At 41.6% G+C, this 20,869-nt stretch overlaps 1 protein-coding gene across 2 annotated transcripts in view; it reads right to left on the bottom strand.

Annotated features, from left to right (window-relative positions):
- LOC121876072 (probable cytochrome P450 301a1, mitochondrial) overlaps positions 1 to 20,869 on the bottom strand; it is a 149,294-nt gene that overhangs the window by 99,448 nt on the left and 28,977 nt on the right. For both annotated transcript variants that reach the window (XR_006090714.1, XM_042380982.1), the window contains exons 3-5: positions 20,500 to 20,616; positions 19,721 to 19,797; positions 8,133 to 8,334 (exon numbers count right to left, since the gene is read on the bottom strand). Coding sequence is in view for 1 of the 2 variants with exons in the window: in XM_042380982.1 (XP_042236916.1) it covers positions 8,133 to 8,334; positions 19,721 to 19,797; positions 20,500 to 20,616 (396 nt within the window). In the remaining variant the exon portion in view is untranslated. The remainder of the gene's footprint in view (positions 1 to 8,132; positions 8,335 to 19,720; positions 19,798 to 20,499; positions 20,617 to 20,869) is intronic.

The raw sequence follows: 20,869 nt of genomic DNA, 5'->3' as shown, positions 1-20,869 counted from the left end.
GCAACAGTCAGAACCTCACCAGTCACACATTGACTCTGCCTCCCACCTGGAATACCTTGCAACACATGTCTCCATGCGTGACAAACCGCTGCTACAGACAGCTGATCCCATGCCTCCACCAAGAAGTCCACAGCTTTCTTGACATTGAAGTTTCTCCAAAAATGTTTCACAAGTACTTCTTGCTCTGCCAACTGTTGTTCCTCGTCCTCTTCGCTCTTGCTATCGGTGTCACCCAGGTTACGCAACTCATCCTTGGTGTTGGTATAGTCATTCAGGAGCTTAAACTTCTTTGCAGAGAATGCAGCTTTCACATTGCAGATTAATTCTTGGTCCATGGGCTGTATTAATGACATAGTGTTGGGAGGAAGGAAGACCACTTTTACGTTGGGGTGACGATCCAACAGTAGGGGCGAGTGTCCTGGTGCGTTGTCAAGCAGCAACAAAATCTTGAATGGAACATTCTGTTGCTCACAGAATTTCTTCACGTCGGGAACGAAACAGTCATCAAACCAGGAGAGGGACAGAGTAGAGAACATCCACGCCTTATGTGTGGTCAGCCAGTGGACATTTAGCTTGGTCATGTCCATGCTCTTGTAGGAGTGCGGCTTGCGTGCTGTGTGGATCACCGATAACTTGAGCTTACAGGTACCGGAAGCATTGGTGGTAAACAGGACGGTGATGCGCTCCTTCTGCAACTTCCGGCCCCGACACTTGCTGGCATTCTTCACAACGAAGGTCTTAGAAGGTAGCTTTTTCCCAAAAAGACCAGATTCGTCCATGTTAAACACCTGATCATCGGAGTACTGTCCTTCCTCCATAATCTCACGTAAAAACGGAGGAAAATCCCTAGCCGCAACACGGTCAGCACTCGCTTCTTCACCACCAATGTTAATGTTGGCGATTTTGTTCCTCTTCTTAAACCTCTGCAACCACCCAGAGGAAGCATTGAAGGGTTTGGGCTCTGCAATTCCCATCTTACGTGACACTGCAGCATACAGTAAACGTGCATACTCCTTGTCTGAGCGCGTGTCCACCGCCATGTTCCGTCGTGCCTGACGAATCAAGTAGCTCACAAGTAATTTCTCAGTCTTGAGAAGCACCTGGTTGTGGCAATACTTGATCATAGAAGCACCTGTAGACTTTGTGATGTTCAGGTGCTCCTTTATCTTGGCTGCATCCTTCTTGATCGTCCGGATCGTAGATTCGTTAACACCATGCCGGCGCACGAGATCAACCTGTCTTGTTCCTTTCTCCAACTCTTGGATGATCTTGTATTTAATTTCGTAGCTTAGGGAACGTCGTATCTTCTTTGGCTTAGGGCGGCTGGGTCCAGGTAATGCAAGGTTTCTTTGTGGTGGTCCGGTGGAAGCCATTCTTATGGAACAATAGATACCGATATACACGGTGTAGCCAGGAGGGGTGTAACTGACGCAGGTAGGTCAACAGGCTTGAACGCTCCCGCGGAGGGGCACGTCATATTACATTAAACCAATCACAGCTAGCGGGGGAGGGAGGTAAGGATGCTTGGCCCAACCACAGTCCGATACGTCATATGACGTCACCGATAACGCAACAAAGACATACACTGCACAACCTACTCGCGCCGCTTACCCAACATGGCGGGAGGTTTGAGTCCAAAAATGGCGCGTCACTAGATGACCGCCAGCTGCTCTTCGCGTAAAAGAGTACACGCACTGCGTAAAGTGAGCATTCCGGGTCTGGCAGGGTACCTCATAAACGTGGAAACGAGTAAAAAAAAAAAACGCGTAAAGCGGGGTAATACTGTACAGTACAAGTAACATAAGTGATACAAATATGATATATAATAATTAGGTGGGGAGAAGTCTCAAACTACAGGGCATTTCAACATAGTGACAGTGCAAAAAGTAAGATTGACTGGGAGTGAATGCACTGGTTGATTACAAGTTATTGATAATTTTTACAATGGTTGGGACTGGGCTGTTCTTATAGCAATCAGTTCGTGCTCGTATGGGCTGGATGCGGTTGTGGTGTTGAACACCAATTCTCGGGCAAGGGATCTCGGGTGGTAGTAGGAGCCAGTGTCGAGGATGGTGCAGAAGCTTCTCAACAAATTTGCAGATGAGGTCGTGGTGATGGTCAGAAAGAGCCGAGAGGGTCAGTGTGTTGAGCACTTCTTGATATGTGGAGTAGGAAGGGGAGAGAATAATCTTGCATGCCCTCTTTTGCACTTTTTCTAGGCATTTACGTTGTGTGGCATATAGTGAGGAAGACCAGATAGGGGAGGCATAGGTAAGCTTGGGAAGTTGAGTAAACACTGAGGAGCTCGGGTGCAGGAGCTCTGAGGGACTTGAGTCGGCGGAGGAGGTGGAGACAGAGACTTTGAGGATTTGACAACTTCACTGAAGTGTGGTTTCCAATTTAGTTTTGTTGTCTATGGTGACACCGAGGAGCTTAGTGTAATCTACAACCTGAAGTGTGTTGGGACCTAAAGTAATGGAAGGGGGCGGGACAACATCAGAGGAGAGGTTGATGTGCATAACCATGGTCTTGGTATGGTTGATGGTGACGTGGTTGTTGGTGGCCCAGTTTTGGAGACTGTTCAATAAATCCTGAAGGGCGGTATAGTTGGGAGCAGAGTTGTTGACACTGATCCCAATGGTGGAGTCGTCGACATACTTCCAGCGAGCAGGGGTTTCTCTTACGGCATCATTGATGAGCATAAGGAAGCATAAAGATCTCATCTTGGTGCCTTGGGGGACACCACAGGTGAGTGGCTGAAAGGTGGAGACAGCCCCTCGGAAGCGTACAGCTTGTTGTCGGTTACCGAGGAAGTCTGTAAGCCATGGTATAAGACTTATTCGAAACCCGAGGTTGATAGCTTGGTTGATGATTAAATTGTGGTCGACTAGGTCAAATGCTTTGGTGTAAGTCAATGAGGGCGACAGCTACAGACGTTTTTCGTTTTTCCAGATGGCGGTATATGTAGTCGAGAAAGCTGACAAGACAGTGAGTGGTGGCGGAAGTTTTCATATTACCAAATTGTTGAGGATCTACGGCACCTGCAATATCAGCATAAGCCCAGTCAAACACAAAACTTTCAGATTAAGCTGGGTATTGGGGTGATTGCAATGGGTCGTAGCTGATTTAAGGATTGTGGGCTGGTTGACTTGGGCACTGGTGACACATATGAAGTCTTCCAGTCAGCTGGCTTGACTGAAGGAAGCATTGATGATGGAGCAGAGGGGTTTAGCTAACTCTGGGGAGAACTCCTTGAAGAGTTTCATTGATAAGTCAATGTGGGTGGTGGAGCGTTTTAACTTCAGTTTGTCCAGACGTTTTGCTACTTCAAATTCTTCTACCAAGTCAGAAGGGAAAGGGGGCTGGTAGGTAAGCAGGGAGATTGGTTGTGTCAAGTCGGGGGAGCGTCTGGCATACACACTCTTCGACTTATGACCACCCGGACATACGACCGCCCCAGTCGTACCAAAATATTTTCTAATTACATATTTTCGAGTCCCGACGTTAGTGATTGCGCTGTGTACTGACAAAATTTTCGTTTGTAATTCTCTTTAACATGGCTGGCATGCTTAAAAATGAGAGTTTTGTGGTGCTGAGAAGAAAAAGAGACACCCATTTTAGATTTTCTATTTATTATCTTCGCATTTTCAACTTACGACCTGGATTTGGGTCCCTAACCCCGTCGTAAGTCGAGGAGTGGCTGTAGTAGCGAAATGGTTGATTGATTGCTCAGCTGCGTCAACATTAGTGAGATGGCTAAGGAAGGGGAGAGGGTGTGTCTTATTTTTAAGTCTGTAGAGCTCTTTAAGCTTACCATACCACTGACTGATGTTGGTCTCATTCAGGTGATGCAATTTGGTTGGGTAGAGAGACTTTTTTGCAGTGCGTATTTGGCGGATAACTCGCTTGCGAAGGGACCTGTAGCAGTTGTGGTCATTGAGATGAAAGGCTCTGTCTCTCTGTTGCATAAGTCTTTTGATCCGAGGTGTGATTCAGGGCAAGTCAGCTGGGTGAGATCTGACGGACTTCTAGGGGAAGAAGTGGTGGTGAGCTTTCGTGGTGGTGTTGGTACAATTTATCCATTTGGTGTCCACGTCATCCACACTAAGTACTTCAATCATGGGATGGTGAACTATCCACTGCCCGAAGAGATGCACTGCAGAGTCAGTAATCGGCTTGTAGGTCTTGATGTGGGATCTCTGTACAGTGACCCCTCGTTTAACGAACACCTCGGTTAACGTAATTTCGATTAACGAACTGCCTTCCATAAGGATCTTCAATTCGGTTAACGAAAAAAAATTCGGCTAACGAAGTTCTTACGAACCGACCTCAACATGTTTTCGCTTGCACTGACCGGGCAACCAGCTTTAGTATCAGTCCGCCAATACATTAATCGGTTCTAGGGCTTAAATTCCTTACTATTTTAGTAAATATCAAGAAGTTTATACTATTCAATAATTTTAAAAGTTTACTATTCAATTTTTTAGTCATTTTAACAATTATTGAACATAATTGAAGGTAAAGTGACTAGTTTAATGCACGGCATCCAGCCTCTTAACACAGCAAACAGGAGTTAGTCTCTCTCTGTTTTCACTGGAGGTAACATCTTGCTTGAGACTCTCTTCAACTAAAAGCTTTTTTTCTGTGTTTCCAAGCAAATTATTGGTCATTTTGAAATATATTTTACATATTGACAATATATAATGCAGTGCAGTGTTGATTTAAAGAAAATAATCTTGAATTACACCAGAGCTAAAATTTTATGGGTGAAATGGCGCCATGGGGTGACTTCTCTTCCACCCCAATGCCTTCTCTTCTTCCTTCTCCTCCACCCCCATTCTAAATCCCATCATTATCATCATCATCATCCAGGAGCCTTCTACATACACAACTCAAAGTAAGTGAACTTTTCTACCATTTTTGTTGAATTTAGGAAATTTTCGGTGAGCTGGAACCAATTACCCAAAAACCCATTGAAACAATGGTTTCGGTTAACGAACTTTTCGGTTAACGAACGACCTTCTGGAACGGATTGAGTTCGTTAACGGAGGGGTCACTGTACTTGAGTGGCAGCTTGGGACCAGAGCACTGATAGGTGTGCCAAACCCAGGAGAGTTATGCTCCCGGTAATCCATCCACAATGATGCACACAAGAATAATTAACTAGCACATACAGTCAGGATGAGTTATTACAGGGCTTTCGCCAACTTGGACAAAAACACAGCAGTGCATTCACACTCAGTAGCTCAGTGAAACCGCAAATGGGCTCATGCTTTGAAGCAGAGTCCAGGCCATGAACACACACACATACAGAGAGAGAGAGACAGAGACAGACAGACAGACAGACAGAGAGACAGAGAGAGAGAGAGAGAGAGAGAGAGAGAGAGAGAGAGAGAGAGAGAGAGAGAGAGTCGGATGAAGTCGATGAAGGGAATATGCATTGTAGGGGTGTGTGGGTGGTATAGGGGGTGTGTGGGTGGTGTAGGGGATTTGGTGCAGGGGTGCATGGGTGGTCTTGGAGGGTGAAACTATGGACATGTTTCTTTACGCCATTTCCCTGTCTACCCAGCAGCAATTGGGAACCTGGATGTTAACCCGATTTGTAGAATATGATGTGGATTGTAATGGTTAGCCAGTGCAGTTAGCAAGTTGTCCGGTCCTCTCGGACTATTCATTGACACTGGGTCATGCAGTTCGTTAATTTAGGGTGTGGTTGTTGTGTTGGTGGCAGCTTCTACACCTTAAACACTTCCAAACCTAAGTGGCCCTTGGGCCGGCCATCCTCGTTACACAAGGGGCAAGCATTATTATTATTATTATTATAAAAATAATAATAATAATAATTAACGGTTTATTGAAAAAGTTCTGCAGCCCGAAGGCTGAAAATATACATTGGACATTAATGACTTATTACATAAATTGGTGGTTTAACAAAAGTCTTCATTAGAGAAAGGTAAAGGATCACATAGTGAACATACAGATTAATGTTGGTGTTGAACAGCAAACACGTAGTGTAGTAACTCCCTCCCAGATGGTGTTAGGAGGGACCTCACGTGGTGTAGTAATTCTCTCACTGATGGTGTTATGACGGCATCACGTGGTGTAATAATTCCCTCACAGATGGTGTTATGAGGGGCATCACGTGGTGTAGTAATTCCCTCACAGATGATGTTACGAGGGACCTCACGTGGTATAGTAATTCCCTCACAGATGGTGTTATGAGGGGCATGACGTGGTGTAGTAATTCCCTCACAGATGGTGTTATGAGGGGCCTGACGTGGTGTAGTAATTCCCTCACAGATGGTGTTACGAGGGGCCTGACATGGTGTAGTAATTCCTTCACAGATGGTGTTATGAGGGGCCTGACATGGTGTAGTAACTCCCTCACAGATGGTATTATGAGGGGCACCACGTGGAGTACGAATTCACTCACAGATGGTGTTATGAGGGGCCTGGTGTGGTGTAGTAATTCTCCCACAGATGGTGTTATGAGGGACCTCACGTGGAGTACGAATTCCCTCACAGATGGTGTTATGAGGGGCCTTGCGTGGTGTAGTAATTCTCTCACAGATGGTGTTATGAGGGACCTCACGTGGTGTAATAATTCCCTCAGAGATGGTGTTATATGAGTGAGGTTTGGTCCCAGGCCTTCCTATCGTAGACGGATTAACACATCGCTGGTTGTTGTTGAGTCTCACAGGCAGTTATCACTGGGTACCTGGGACCTCACTGTGTGAAGATTAACTTGGGTATGACTCGGATGTTACTGTGAGTTGCTCTCACTGACTTAAGCACTGTTCACCTCTGTTCAACACTGGTTCCATTCCTTTCGTAAATGAAATTGTAACTTCTGGCGCGAACTTATTGATATTCCGGTGGGGATGTGGGTTCAAGGGAGGGAGTTGGTATGGGCCAACTTAACAGTTGACCTGGCTGCTCTGGGAGCGCCAGGAACGTCTTGACATTCAGTGGTCAAGGATGTAGGGGTGTATGTGTGTGATGTGGGTGGCATTGGTGTGTGGAGCACAGTGTGGGTAATGTTGATATGTGTAGTACAGTGTGGATAATGTGGGCTGAGTGTTGTTGGCAGAAGCAAACCTTTTTTGGGGGGTGAGAGGAAGGGTCGTGCAGTCAGTTTTCTTTTCCCCTCCCTCACTCAAGTGTGGCTAATTGTGATAGGGAGATGAATTTGATACCATAATGATCCATAATAAATTCTCTACGAGACATTTCCAATAAAATATCCTTAAAAAAATATTTTGATATGATATAATGATGAGAATTCCATTCTTTTATAAAGAAACAGAACAAATGGTGTTACCGTAATCAATAACATCAGTTCTAATTTCGTTAGCCACCATTTTATATCAAAATAATCCTGACTACTTTACCAAAAAGTTTGGTTAAATAAATATATTAAAAAAAAAGATCTATATGATACAGGCATGAATAGAGCTCTGTGCGGCAAACAATCAGTGAGGCAATCTTTGAGGGGGGGAGAGCTGCGCAGTCACATTTACCCCCCAATGGACCCTTCCCCCTGCTCCCTCCATTCCTCACAGCATTTGTTATAAACTTCTATTTGTGTTAGAGAGATGAATTTGATAAGCACAATGTTCCTGAATAAGTTCTCTATGAGACATTTCCAATAGGATATCCTTAAATGACAAGTTGAATAATAAGTATTTTACTGTATATGAAGGGTACTGGTATTAAAAAGCTCAAATTTTTAGTTTCTATCTCCAAGTCTCTATGTACAGATCTAAACAAAGAATTTTTTTTAAATACTCTGTAATATTCGATACCATAATAACCTGACCACTGGGGCTAGATATACAGAACCTTTCCCTGTGAAAAAGCCATAATTTTGAGCAACATATTACTGTACTCATTTTGTACTCAAATGTTCTAAGCTAAAGGACTAAAATTTTTATCTCTTGTCCAAACACCCGGTTTCCTCCTGTACTAATACTGGATAGATCGCCCAAACTGCTAGTTAGCCGATAGGTGGCGAATATGATAAAAAAAAATTATTGCTGTCTTGCAAGGATTCCAGCATGGGATAAGGTTAATTGTGTTATAATAAATAGTAAAAGAGGAAAAAATATCACACAAAAACTTAACTGACTTACTCTGTTAGTTTTTGCATGGAATCTTGTAGCTGCCTGAATATCTTTGAAGGAAATATCTTCCACAGCTTTAAGCCAGATTCACACTCTTTGAAAGCATTCATGAAGTCTATAGCTGCCTTAATTATCAATGTTGGCTCTGAATCAGGAGACAGGTTGGGATCAAAGCATCCAACTCGTTGATTTAAGGCAACAAGGCATATACCTGGGAAAAAAAAGTTTAATCAATACAGTAATACCCATAGCTTGCAAGAATTTATCGTTCACGAATACAGTTATGCCATTCACGGACAATATAAATATGGTAATATCTTTTTTACCTTCCACATCACCTTTCACAGTCAGACTTCAAAGCAAGAAATAAAAACAAGGTAAAAAAACAAAAGGCGGTTTGATGTAATATACAATATAGCTACAAGGGAAACCTGTAAGCATAGAGTAAACATTACATGTGAGTATGGCAAGTAGGCATGTTGGGATTCACTTGCAAATATGGATTGCAATTTATTTTTCAACAATTTAAAACTGATTTCATTAGTGTACTTGGATTCCTTGAAAACTGCATAAATTTTTTGAAAAACAAAAAACAAAAACATAATTGAATAAAAAAATAATTTCTGGCTTGTAAATACTTTGGAGATGGCGGTACATTATATATGACTTGTTATCACTGCCACTACCTTCACATTATCCTCCCAACAAATGCTTGCATCATGCTTTGCAATTTAATTTTACTATGTGATGTAAATACTGTACAGTAATACCCCGATTTACACGGTTCCCGTTTATGCGTTTCCACATTTACGCGGTACCCCGCCAGAGCCAGAATGCTCACTTTATGCGGTGCATCTACTCATATACGCGGAGAGCAGCTGGCTGTCCTGCCACGCCGCCATTTTTGGATTCAAACCTCCCGCCATCTCGGGCACGCAGCGCGAGTAGGGTGCGCACTGGATGCCTCTGTTGCGTTATCGCTGACGTCATATAACGCATCCTTACCTCCCTCCGCCGCTAGCTGTGATTGGTTTAATATGACGTGCCTTCCCGCTGGCGGGTAGAAGGCGCTTCACCTAGCCGTGTCAGTTACATCCCTCCCGGCCACACTGTGTATACAGGTATTTATTGTTCCGTAAGAATGGCTGCCACCGGATCACCACCACCACCACCACAGAAAAACCTTGCATTACCTGGACCCAGCCGCCCTAAGCCAAAGAAGATACGACGTGCCCTAAGTTACGATGTGAAGTACAAGATTATTCAAGAGTTGGAGAAAGGAACAAGACAAGTTGATTTGGTGCGCCAGCATGGCGAGAACGTATCTACGATACGGACGATAAAGAAGGAAGCATCCAAGATAAAAGATCACATGAACATCACAAAGTCTGCAGGTGCTTCAATGATCAAGTATTGCCAGAACAAGGTGCTTCTAAAGACAGAAAATTTACTTGTGTGTTACTTGATTTGTCAGGCAAGACGGAACATGGCGGTCGACACGCGGTCAGTTCAGGAGTACGCACGTGAACTGTACGCAGCAGTGTCACGTAAGATGGGAATTACAGAGCCCAAACCCTTCAATGCTTCCTCTGGGTGGCTGCAAAGGTTTAAGAAGAGGAACAAGATCACCAACATTAACATTGGTGGTGAAGAAGCGAGTGCTAACAGTGTTGCGGCTAGGGATTTTCCTCCGTTCTTAAGTGAGATTATGGAGGAAGGACAGTACACCTACGACCAGGTGTTCAACATGGACGAATCCAGTCTGTTTTGGAAAAAGCTACCTTCCAAGACCTTCGTTGTCCAGTCTGCCAGCAAGTGTCAGGGCCGGAAGTTGCAGAAGGAGCGCATCACCGTCCTGTTTACCACTAATGCCTCCGGTACCTGTAAACTCAAGTTATCAGTGATCCACACAGCCCGCAAGCCGCACGCCTACAAGAACGTGGACATGACCAAGCTAAATGTCCACTGGCTGACTGCACGTAAGGCGTGGATGTTCTCTGCTCTGTTCCTGTCCTGGTTTGATGACTGTTTCGTTCCCGACGTGAAGAAATTCTGCGAGCAACAGAATGTTCCATTCAAGATTTTGTTGCTCATTGACAACGCACCAGGACACTCGCCCCTACTGTTGGATCGTCACCCCAACGTAAAAGTGGTCTTCCTTCCTCTCAACACTACGTCATTAATCCAGCCCATGGACCAAGAATTAATCTGCAATGTGAAAGCTGCATACTCTGCAAAGAAGTTTAAGCTCCTGAACGACTGTACCAACACCAAGGATGAGTTGCGTAACCTGGGTGACACCAATAACACGAGCGACGAGGACGAGGAACAACAGTTGGCGGATCAAGAAGTTCTCGGGAAACACTTTTGGAAGAAATTTAACGTCAAGAAAGCTATGGACTTCTTGGTGGAGGCATGGGATCAGCTGTCTGTAGCAACGGTTCGTCACGCATGGAGGCATGTGTTGCAAGGTATCCCAGGTGGGAGGCAGAGTCAACCTGTGACTGGTGAGGTTCAGTCTGTTGCAGTGGCAGTGGTCATTGCAAGAGAAGCTGCGCAGAGTGTTACAGCTGCAGGCTTCTCGGAGACCACCAATGAAGACATCCTGGAGGTGATCAGGGATCCTGAGGTGACTGCCGACGAGATGTTAGAAGACTATCACGTCAGTGAAGAGGCAGGTGGTGCGTCATCCCGAGAAGAACACAAGTTAACGCATGGTAATGTTAGGGGTGCCATCAAGTGTGCAGAGAAACTGAAGCTCCTCCTTTCCGACGACCCTAACGATAACCGGTATGAAGTCTTCACTACCCAGCTGTAGCGTGCTCAAGGCCATGACTACCCATGGTTCAACAAAATCGCTGGTTTAGCATCGATACGGCCCCAATGGTACTAGAAAATCGGTGGTCGACCTGTATTGAATTGAATTGAAACAGTTTATTTAGCCAGAAAAACACAGGTACAGAGTGGATAATAATAACAATATTAACATGGCTGACCCAGTTGAGAACCTGAGCGCTTTTTTAGGCACCTGATATATACTATACATTTATCTCAAGGAAGTATTATGTAACATTTAGTATCATCTGGAATAGTACAATAGTGTAATTTATGTATATGCTTATAATATAAATAAAAAAAATAAAAAAATATATATAAATAAAATAAATAAATACTGAAGTGATAACCATGGTAACATTATGAGATATTCTTATTACCACCATGACCTTGAGCACGCTACCACTTCCGTAGCCTCCGACCCAACAGTTATATACTACATACTAACTCTAAAGCACTCTGGGCTGCCAGAAAATCAATATGACATAACATAAGCAATTGGCCACTGTTTCTGCCAGTAAGAAATTTAAAAGATATCCCCACTCATTTTGAAAACAATTACGGGCTATTGGAAATTTCTGTGGAGTTACAGAAAATTTTTTGATTCGGCAAGCTTGCCAACACATGCCTGTACTCTACATCAAATTTATATTTTCTACCTCATATCAATCATAATATGCACGCATGTATGCACAATGATGTCAGGATCAGCTGAGTGGCTTTTCCACAAAGCGCACTACAGTGAATTCTGCTATAACGCGTGTTTTGATAACGCGAATTTGCTCTAACACGATTTATGAATAGAGAAACGATATTTGTATAACGCGAACGCTTGTTTGCTGTAACGCGATTTTTGCTTACTATTTCTACAATTTTGTGGTATCAACTGTGAATATGGTAAAGAAGAATATCTCCAAGAAGCGTTCTGGTGATCGAATTCCCGGTGATGATCGTAAAAGAAAGGATATAACACTTGAAGAGAAGCTCGATGTTATCAACCTCAAAATCACCCTTCTCCCCCATCAAGTTATATTCATATTTTTTCAAGGTAACGTGTTACATTTACTGTATGATTTCATTATTAGATATGAATGCAACATTTATTTAGACTGTGCTATCCTTTGTGTTAGGCTAACTACTAATTTTTTTTCGATTTCGAGTAGTAATCTGCACCTAACCCTATTTTCTCCATAAGCCGTTATTTCTATTACGCGATTTTCTATAACACGATATTTTACAAGAACACAACTATCGCGTTATAGCAGAACTGAATGTACCCTAGGGTGACAATAAAAAGTGAAAGTTTTTATTTTTAGATGGCCATTTGTCCAATACTGCGTACCCATGAAAAAAGAACACAGGCGAAATCCTGGGTCATTTGGACAATATTTAGAGGTGGCTCAAGCCATTTGAAGTTAACACTACTGAAATTATTATTGATTTTTTCTAATTTCTTTATTTATGAACCGATTACTATGAAACTTTGCAGGTATATGTAGAATGCAAATTCAAACTAAAGTTGTTCCTAACATTTTTTCTAAAAATGAGTAATGAGTATTTTGGCTGGTGCAGCTATTGGCAATGCAGAGGGGAGGGAGAGGCGGGTGTCAGTCGGGGTAGGGGGAAGAGGTTGTGTGCCAGTGTCTGACTGGTACAGTAGCATCAGTTGTGTGTGAGACGTGACGGTGGGTGTGTGTGCGTCGCTCTTGTTGCGTGCTACTCTCAAAGTTATCACCCCTGAATTGTCAAGTACATTGGACCGCACTGGGATCAGTCACCGCTCTGCTCTCCGGATCGTCAGTGCCACGGCTGCTAGTCTAGGTCATGACCCAACGGAACTAGTTTTAAACTATGAGACAGTGCGTACTTCGCGAGCGACCCACCGTTCTGGGATTGCCAACGAAATTAAAGAAAAATTTCAACCTAGTGAAGTGCTCACTGTGCACTGGGATGGAAAAATTATTCCTGATGAACAAGGAGCGAGTGTTGACCGAATCGCCATTCTTGTCTCCGGAATCAATACTGAAAAGCTGCTTGGTGTCCCGAAACTATTGTCAGGGACTGGACAGGCCATTGCTACAGCAGTCAGTGCAGCGCTGGAAGAGTGGAAAATATCAGAGAATGTTTCAGCACTCAGTTTTGACACAACAGCTTCAAACACTGGGCACTTGTCGGGGGCATGTGTCATTCTGGAGCAGAAACTCGGCCGCCGTCTTCTGCATCTCGCGTGTCGTCACCACATCCTTGAGCTTGTTGCCGAGAAAGCGTATGTGGAATGCATGGGGCCTTCCTCTGGACCAGATAATACTCTCTTCTCTCGCTTCAAGCATAAGTGGAAGGACATCAGTCAAGATGACTACAGCCCTCTCTCAGACCTCCCTCCAAGTTTGTACGAGAAACGAGATGACCTCATCTGTTGCTGGAAACATCATCTGGGCAAGAAGCAGCAGCCACGTGATGATTACCGTGAGGTACTGGAGCTAGCAATCAGGTGTCTCGATGGAGCTCTACCCAAGTTTAATCTCCGACGGCCCGGAGCACTTCACCGAGCACGGTGGATGGCTAAGCTCATTTATGTCATGAAGATCCTGATTTTTGCTAATCAGTTTAAACTAACTGCTCGTGAGACATTAGGCTTGAAACGATTCACATTCTTTGTGCTAGAGGTGTATGTCAGTGCATGGTTCACGGCCTCCGTTCCATCCTCCGCTCCTGCTAATGATTTGCGGCTCCTCCAAGACCTGTCAGAGTACCACGACGTCAAAATATCAAGAACATGTCTCACAGTCTTCGGTCGTCACCTGTGGTACCTCAGTGAAGGCTTGGTGGGTCTTGCACTCTTCGATCCACAAGTTAATGCAACAATGAAGACAAACATAGTTCGGGCAATCGTTGAGAGGAAGGCGACCGAGGATTCACCAAAACGTGCTGCTCTTCCTGCCACATCTTCCCTTCCCACAAAGCAGCTCTCAGACTTTGCTTCTAGAGGATCAAACTTTCTATTTGAAAGTCTCAAAATGAAGACTTCTTTTTTGTCCAAGGAACCTGACACATGGTCTGATGATGAAGACTTCAAAACTGGCGTCGCAGTTGTGGGTGGTCTCAGAGTCATCAACGACACTGCAGAGAGAGGGATTGCCTTGATACAGGCATTCAACAGCAAGATCACGAAGAGTGAAGACCAGCGTCAACATCTGCTGCAGGTTGTTGAAGAGCAGAGGCGGTCACAACCAGGGACATCAAAACAGGACCTTACAAGCAAAAAGCGAAAACAATGAATGGGTTGTCCACACCTCTCCCACCCATTGATGTAAGCGTGTTCACTGCAGTTTCATTTTAAAAAGGAATTAATCATTTATATGTACAGTGTACACATAAACTTGCTCAATATGTAAATTTTAAAATAAACCGGCATATTATGAATATTCGTATTTTTTGCCAAAAGGATAAAACTTCAATTGACTTGAGCTACCTCTAAATATTGTCCAAATGACCCAGGGTTTCGCCTGTGTTCTTTTTTCATGGGTACGCAGTATTGGACCAATGGCCATTCCATTTAATCAATTTTAGAAATTCACCCCTATGCACTATTGTCACCCTAATGTACCCGTAACATTCGTCTTAAACAACACCTTTTTATATGTGAATATGTGGCTGTTTATACTATACAGTCAATGATCCCTCGGTTAACGAATGCTTCGGCTAACGAAATTTCGGTTAACAAATTACCTTCCATAAGAATATTAAATTCGGTTAACAAAAAAAATTTGGTTAACGAATTCCTTACGAATTTTTCCCAACATGTTTTCGCCTGCTCACCAGCTGTAGTATTAGGCTGCCAATACAGTAATCGGTTTTAGGGCTTAAATTCGTTACCATTTGAGTAAATATCAAGAAGGTTGTACTATTCAATAATTTTCCAAGTCTTATATTAAATTTTTTAGTAATTTTAACAATTATTTAACAGGGAACTAGTTTTTAGCACGCCAAACAGCCACTTGACTCCCCCAGAATGGCGTCACTTTGTGTCTCTGCTCGGTGGAGGAAGCATCTTGCTTGACTCTCTCTTGAACATAAACTATTTTTACGTTTTTACAGTACAATTATTGGGCATTCTGAAATTTATTTTACATATTGACAATATATAATGCAGTGAGGTGTTGATTTAAAGAAAATAATCTTGAATTACACCTAGTGAACTTAAAATTTTATGGGTGAAATGGCGGCATGAAGAATGGAGTGACTTCTCTTCCACCCCACTGCCTTCTCTTCTCCCTTCTCCTCCACCCCCACTTCTAATTCCCATCATCATCATCATCATCATCATCATCAACCAGGAGCCTTCTACATGCACACCTCAAAGTACAGGTAGTTCTGCTATAACGCGATAATTGTGTTCTTGTAAAATATCGTGTTATAGAAAATCGCGTAATAGAAATAACAGGGCTTATGGAGAAAATAGGGTTAGGTGCAGATTACTCGAAATCGAAAAAATTTAGTAGTTAGCCTAACACAAAGGATAGCACAGTCTAAATAAATGTTACATTCATATCTAATAATGAAATCATACAGTAAATTTAACACTTTACCTTGAAAAAATATGAATGTAACTTGATGGGGAGAAGGGTGATTTTGAGGTTGATAACATCAAGCTTCTCTTCAAGTGTTATATCCTTTCTTTTACGATAATCACCGGGAATTCTATCATCAGAATGCTTTTTGGAGATATTCTTCTTTACCATATTCACAGTTAATACCACAAAATTGGAGAAATAGTAAGCAAAAATCGCGTTATAGCAAACAAGCGATCGCGTTATACAAATATTGTTCCGAATTCATAAATCGCGTTAGAGCAAATTCGCGTTATCAAAACACGTGTTATAGCAGAACTCACTGTAAGTGTACTTTACTGCATTTTTTTTTAATTTTAGGTAATTTTCGGTGAGCTGGAACCAATTACTGTACCCAAAAACCCATTGAAACAATGGTTTCGGTTAACAAAATTTTAGGTTAACGAACGACCTTCTGGAAGGAACTGTATAGTCTCATTTTACGCGGTCAATTAAACCCATGGAGGTCCGCGTATAACGTGAAACGCGTAAACGAAATACAGTATTACCCCGCTTTACGCGGTTTCACTTAACGCGATTTCTCATATACGCGGTGCCTCGCCAGAACCGAACTTTCACTTAACGCGGTTCATCTACTCATATACGCGGTGAAGTATATATTTTTTTTTTATTTAGCTCATAAAATTCATTCAAATTACCCGGCCAGAATATAATATACATTGCTGGAATTCTTACAATATGATGATCATTTTGAATATAAACATCATAGATTTTGCATTAGACATACAAATTTTAGATATAATGTTTACTCTGAGTAAATATGTTATCTTTTGTGCAAAATATATGACATTTATATTCAAAATATTCCTGGTCTTACAAGGAATCCAGCAATATCAATTATATTATCCTAACTTTAGTTTGAGGTATTATTTATTACTAAAAAGGTAAATATTCTGGTTTTCCCACACATCTGGTAGGGAGAGTTGGTGGGGGGTGGGGGGGAGGGAGGGACCGACCGACCATCTGGCACAGTGTGAAGAATATATTTTTTTTATTAACTGAAGATATTTGTTTTAGCTCATAAAATTCATACAAATTACCCGGCCAGAATATAATTTATATTGCTGGAATTCTTATAATTTGATGATCATTTTGAATATAAACATCATAGATTTTGCATTAGACATACAAATTTTAGATATAATGTTTACTCTGAGTAAATATGTTATCTTTTGTGCAAAATATATAACATTTATATTCAAAATATTCCTGGTCTTACAAGGAATCCAGCAATGTCAATTATATTATCCTAACTTTAGTTTGAGGTATTATTTATTAAAATCTAGTGGTTTTCCCCCCAAAATTTCTCAGAGAGGGAAGAGCCAGCAGTGTAGTGTGAGAAGAGGGGGAGGGAGTCGAGTCCATTATTTGAATGGACATTAACTTGGCGACTGTATTTCTCTATTTCTCTTAAGTATTAATTGTGTGCATGTACCATCATAAAATTAAGAGGTTATTTTTACTAGAACAGGTATTGTGTCGGAAAAAGTAGAGTTTAGGGGTAGGGCCAGTCTCTATTGGAATTAATCCCATATGTTCTGTTGTTCACTTAACGCGGTACCCTGTGGGTTCAATTGACCGCGCAAAGCGGGGTACAACTGTAACAGAATATATGGGATTAATTGAAATAGAGACTCAGCCAACTCCCAGACTACCCTTTTTCTGACACAATACGTACGTTGTAGTAAAAATAACATCTTAATTTTATGATGGTATGCACACACAATTAATATTTAAAAGAAATATCAATAATATTAGGTTTTTTAACACTTACGTTAGTAGAAGAGATGGCTGGGCACACGGGGATGGGGGGTTGGTTCCGAGGCAGAGGGCAGATTATTGGCCCTCACCTGTATCACTATCCACCACAGAGGCTAGCGGGGCCTCCTTTTCAAACCCCTCAAAGTCCAAATCCTCACTATCACTGACTTGAGCTGGCTGTGGTGGGTGGCAGGCACGAGGGAGTATACGCGGAGACGGGAGACAATGGGACTGACGCAGTCAAGGTCATCAACTCATCGCCCCTAGTGGCAGGGCAAGCAAAGTTAAATAGACCAATCACAGCTCGCTGCGGAGGGGGTGCGTGGGTGGTAAGGATACATAGCCCAATCACAATCCGAAACGTCATCTGACGTCAGCGGAGACGTAAGAGCGACTTGTCTGCGCCGCTTCCCGCGTAAATTCAGGAATGTACCGCGTAACTAATAATTGGCGTGTCTGGACTGGTGCCGTGTAAATGGCCAACCGCGTATAAAAAATCCGCGTAAACCGAGACTATACTGTACTTGATTCTACTCTTTATAAAATGGTCATTAACATCCACTGCTTTATATGTTTGGTGTCATCTGTCTTGATATACATAATAGTTCGTCAAAAGAGAAGAAGTAGCGGTAAATGTGTTCCCTGAAAGTGTGAATTTGTTTGTGACTTCAACGGTAAACATTCTATATTTCAAACTTTTTCCACTCGTATCTTGAGAGTTAATGTTTTCAAGCAGTTATAATTTTACATACATTAAATCCAGTGTTAAAGTGAGGCAGAACTGTGTATCTTTAACAGTTATACTGTATATGGATATATTTGCAATACTGTACTTATATCAATATTAATCGAACAATACAGTATGTATGAGCCAATGAGCCTAGTACTGTCGGCAAAAAAAAAACACAAAAAAACTGCAGTAGAGTCGGCCCTTAACATACGCGGGGGTTACGTAACAGAGATACCCGTGGATGTTAAAAATCCGCGTATTTTTGCTACCCCACCCCACCCCAAAAAAAAATCCCTGGCCCCCCCATGTCCTTATTTACCATATATACCTGTGTGTAGTTCGAGTTTTTAAGACCAAATTATTTGGCCAAAAATTGGGGGTTGACCTCTAAACAGGTAATAGTTTCGTAAGGTTGAAAAATATTTACCAGTAACTACCAGTAAACAATGGAAACGATGCACCAACGCACCACCAGCTGTGAGTGTCGGTACAGTTGCCAGGGCAGATCTCTTGCGTCATCATAGCAAGCCCAAAGTAGCCAAATCCATGGTACGGTAGCACAGGACGATGTAAAACATAAAGTATTCATTTATTAAAGTTTATTTATAGATACTGTACATAAATTTTTGTCCATTACATTTGAAACATCAATCTTTGTTAATTAAATTTGAAACAAAAAAAAACTACGATACCTTATTTTCATTAAAATATTACATAACAAGTATATTTTACCTAACTGTGACTGAATGAATATACATACGTATTCTCAGAAATAAATATGGAAATATAATATTTTTGCTGGAATGACGTACATATTACAGTGGAAAGTGGGATAAAATCATGACGAAAACAATGACTTTCGCTTTCTTTCGTTATTCAAAAGATGTTACCGTAATCGCTTTTCGAATGGTTTTCAGTTAAAAAAACTGTTGTACTCGTACTGTATTACAATAATATTCTATCCTATCATTAGCCTTATGATCCCACAACTGAAAACCATTCGAAAAGCGATTACGGTAACATCTTTTGAACGAAAGAAAGAGAGTCATTGCTTTCGTCACAATTTTATCCCACTTTCCACTGTAATACGTACATCATTTCAGCAAAAATATTACATTTCCATGTTCTCAGAAATAAATGGTAGTTTTGTTGAAATGTAATGTACAGTATTTAATATTAAAATGCAAAAATAGCTATAAAAACAATTAATACAGTGACCCCTCGTTTAACGAACACCTCGGTTAACATAATTTCGATTAACGAACTGCCTTCTATAAGGATCTTCAATTCGGTTAACGAAAAAAAATTCGGTTAACGAAAAAAAATTCGGTTAACGAAGTTCTTACGAACCGACCTCAACATGTTTTCGCTTGCACTGCTTAGGAGTGAAGTAGCTATGGCATTTGTACAGCATTCCCAACTTTCGGGAGGCAGCTTTAGCAATGTTGAGAATGTGTGGCTTCCATGATATATTTGACAAAATGGTGAGGTATACTCAAAAGAAACCGTGCAAAGTGATTAACAAATATTTAGCAGGAGAATCAGAGACAGAGGGAAGTGTAATTATACCACACCAAGATGCCACTTGATCTGGAAGTGGATAACAAGTAAATACTAATAAAACAATGAGAATCACTTACACTCTAAGGACCATTTGTTTAATTCTTCTAAGAAATCTACAGTTACTTCCCCTTCACTATTTCTCAGTGTGGAAATTCTGAAAACAGAAAGAACAAGAACATATCTAATTCATTCTAAAATTAGTAAGAGATATCAGTGAAAAATTAAATCTCAACTCTTTCTCTGGTTCAGTAATTATGAAGCTATGGTCCTGTTGATAAATAATTACAACTCAATAATCACAACACAATTTGTGCTATCTGCACAGGTACAGACCCTTGAAACTGGATCTCAGAATACCCGAGATTCTCAAATTTAAAACATTTTCTTCCCGAGCTACAAGTTTTGTTTCCACGCAAACACACACACACCAACTCGGTTGAATGTTTGCTTTACAGTGCTTCTTAAATAACACAATAATAATTTCAAAAACTTTGTGAAAACTATAATAACATTTTACTAATACTGTACAGTACAGTATACTGTATATAAATGTAAATAAAGATAATCAAAGTACTGCATAGGGTTATTTATTCAATTAGACAATACGGTAATTATTTGTGAGCACTATTTCTGGCAGATGTCATGACTCACTTGAAGAGTACAGTAATATAAAGAATAAGAGAATAAAAACTTTGCCATTTAACAACCCTTGGCTAACACAGCACTCAGAAATTTTTCCCCGATTTTATATATTTTCCGAATTTTATCCCACTTCTAGCTGGATGGTCCTAAAAGCCATTTGTCAACTACTGTATGAACAAACTCATTGTCATCCAAACACTGCAAATACACTTACCTGTCTAAAAAGTCTAGTGTCACCTGATCCACATCTTTGAGATAATTATGAACATTTTTGGGTTTCAAAACTGGTGCCTGGACTTTGCTTCGTACTCGCCACCATTCCTCACCATTTCTGAAAGAAATTATCAGAGAATTAGTGGTACAGCAGTAATGTGCGTATCTCTCACCAATATGTCAAGGGTTTGAGTCCTTCTTCACCTGGACACATGTGAAAAGGAAGTTATCCAGTGGAGGAAACATCACAGGTTTCCTCCAGACACTCTAGTTTCCTCCTGTACTAACATTGGATAGACCAACAGCCCAACCCAAGACACGGTAGTTGCATTCCTGAAAAACACCACGTTATAGAAAATTCTCATTGTAGG

The sequence above is a fragment of the Homarus americanus genome, unplaced genomic scaffold, assembly GCF_018991925.1.
Source record: "Homarus americanus isolate GMGI-L3 unplaced genomic scaffold, GMGI_Hamer_2.0 scaffold34921, whole genome shotgun sequence".
In the NCBI taxonomy this organism is placed as follows: domain Eukaryota; kingdom Metazoa; phylum Arthropoda; class Malacostraca; order Decapoda; family Nephropidae; genus Homarus; species Homarus americanus.
The sequence above is the reverse complement of the archived record's forward strand: the minus strand, read 5'-3'. Positions and strand labels throughout refer to the sequence as shown.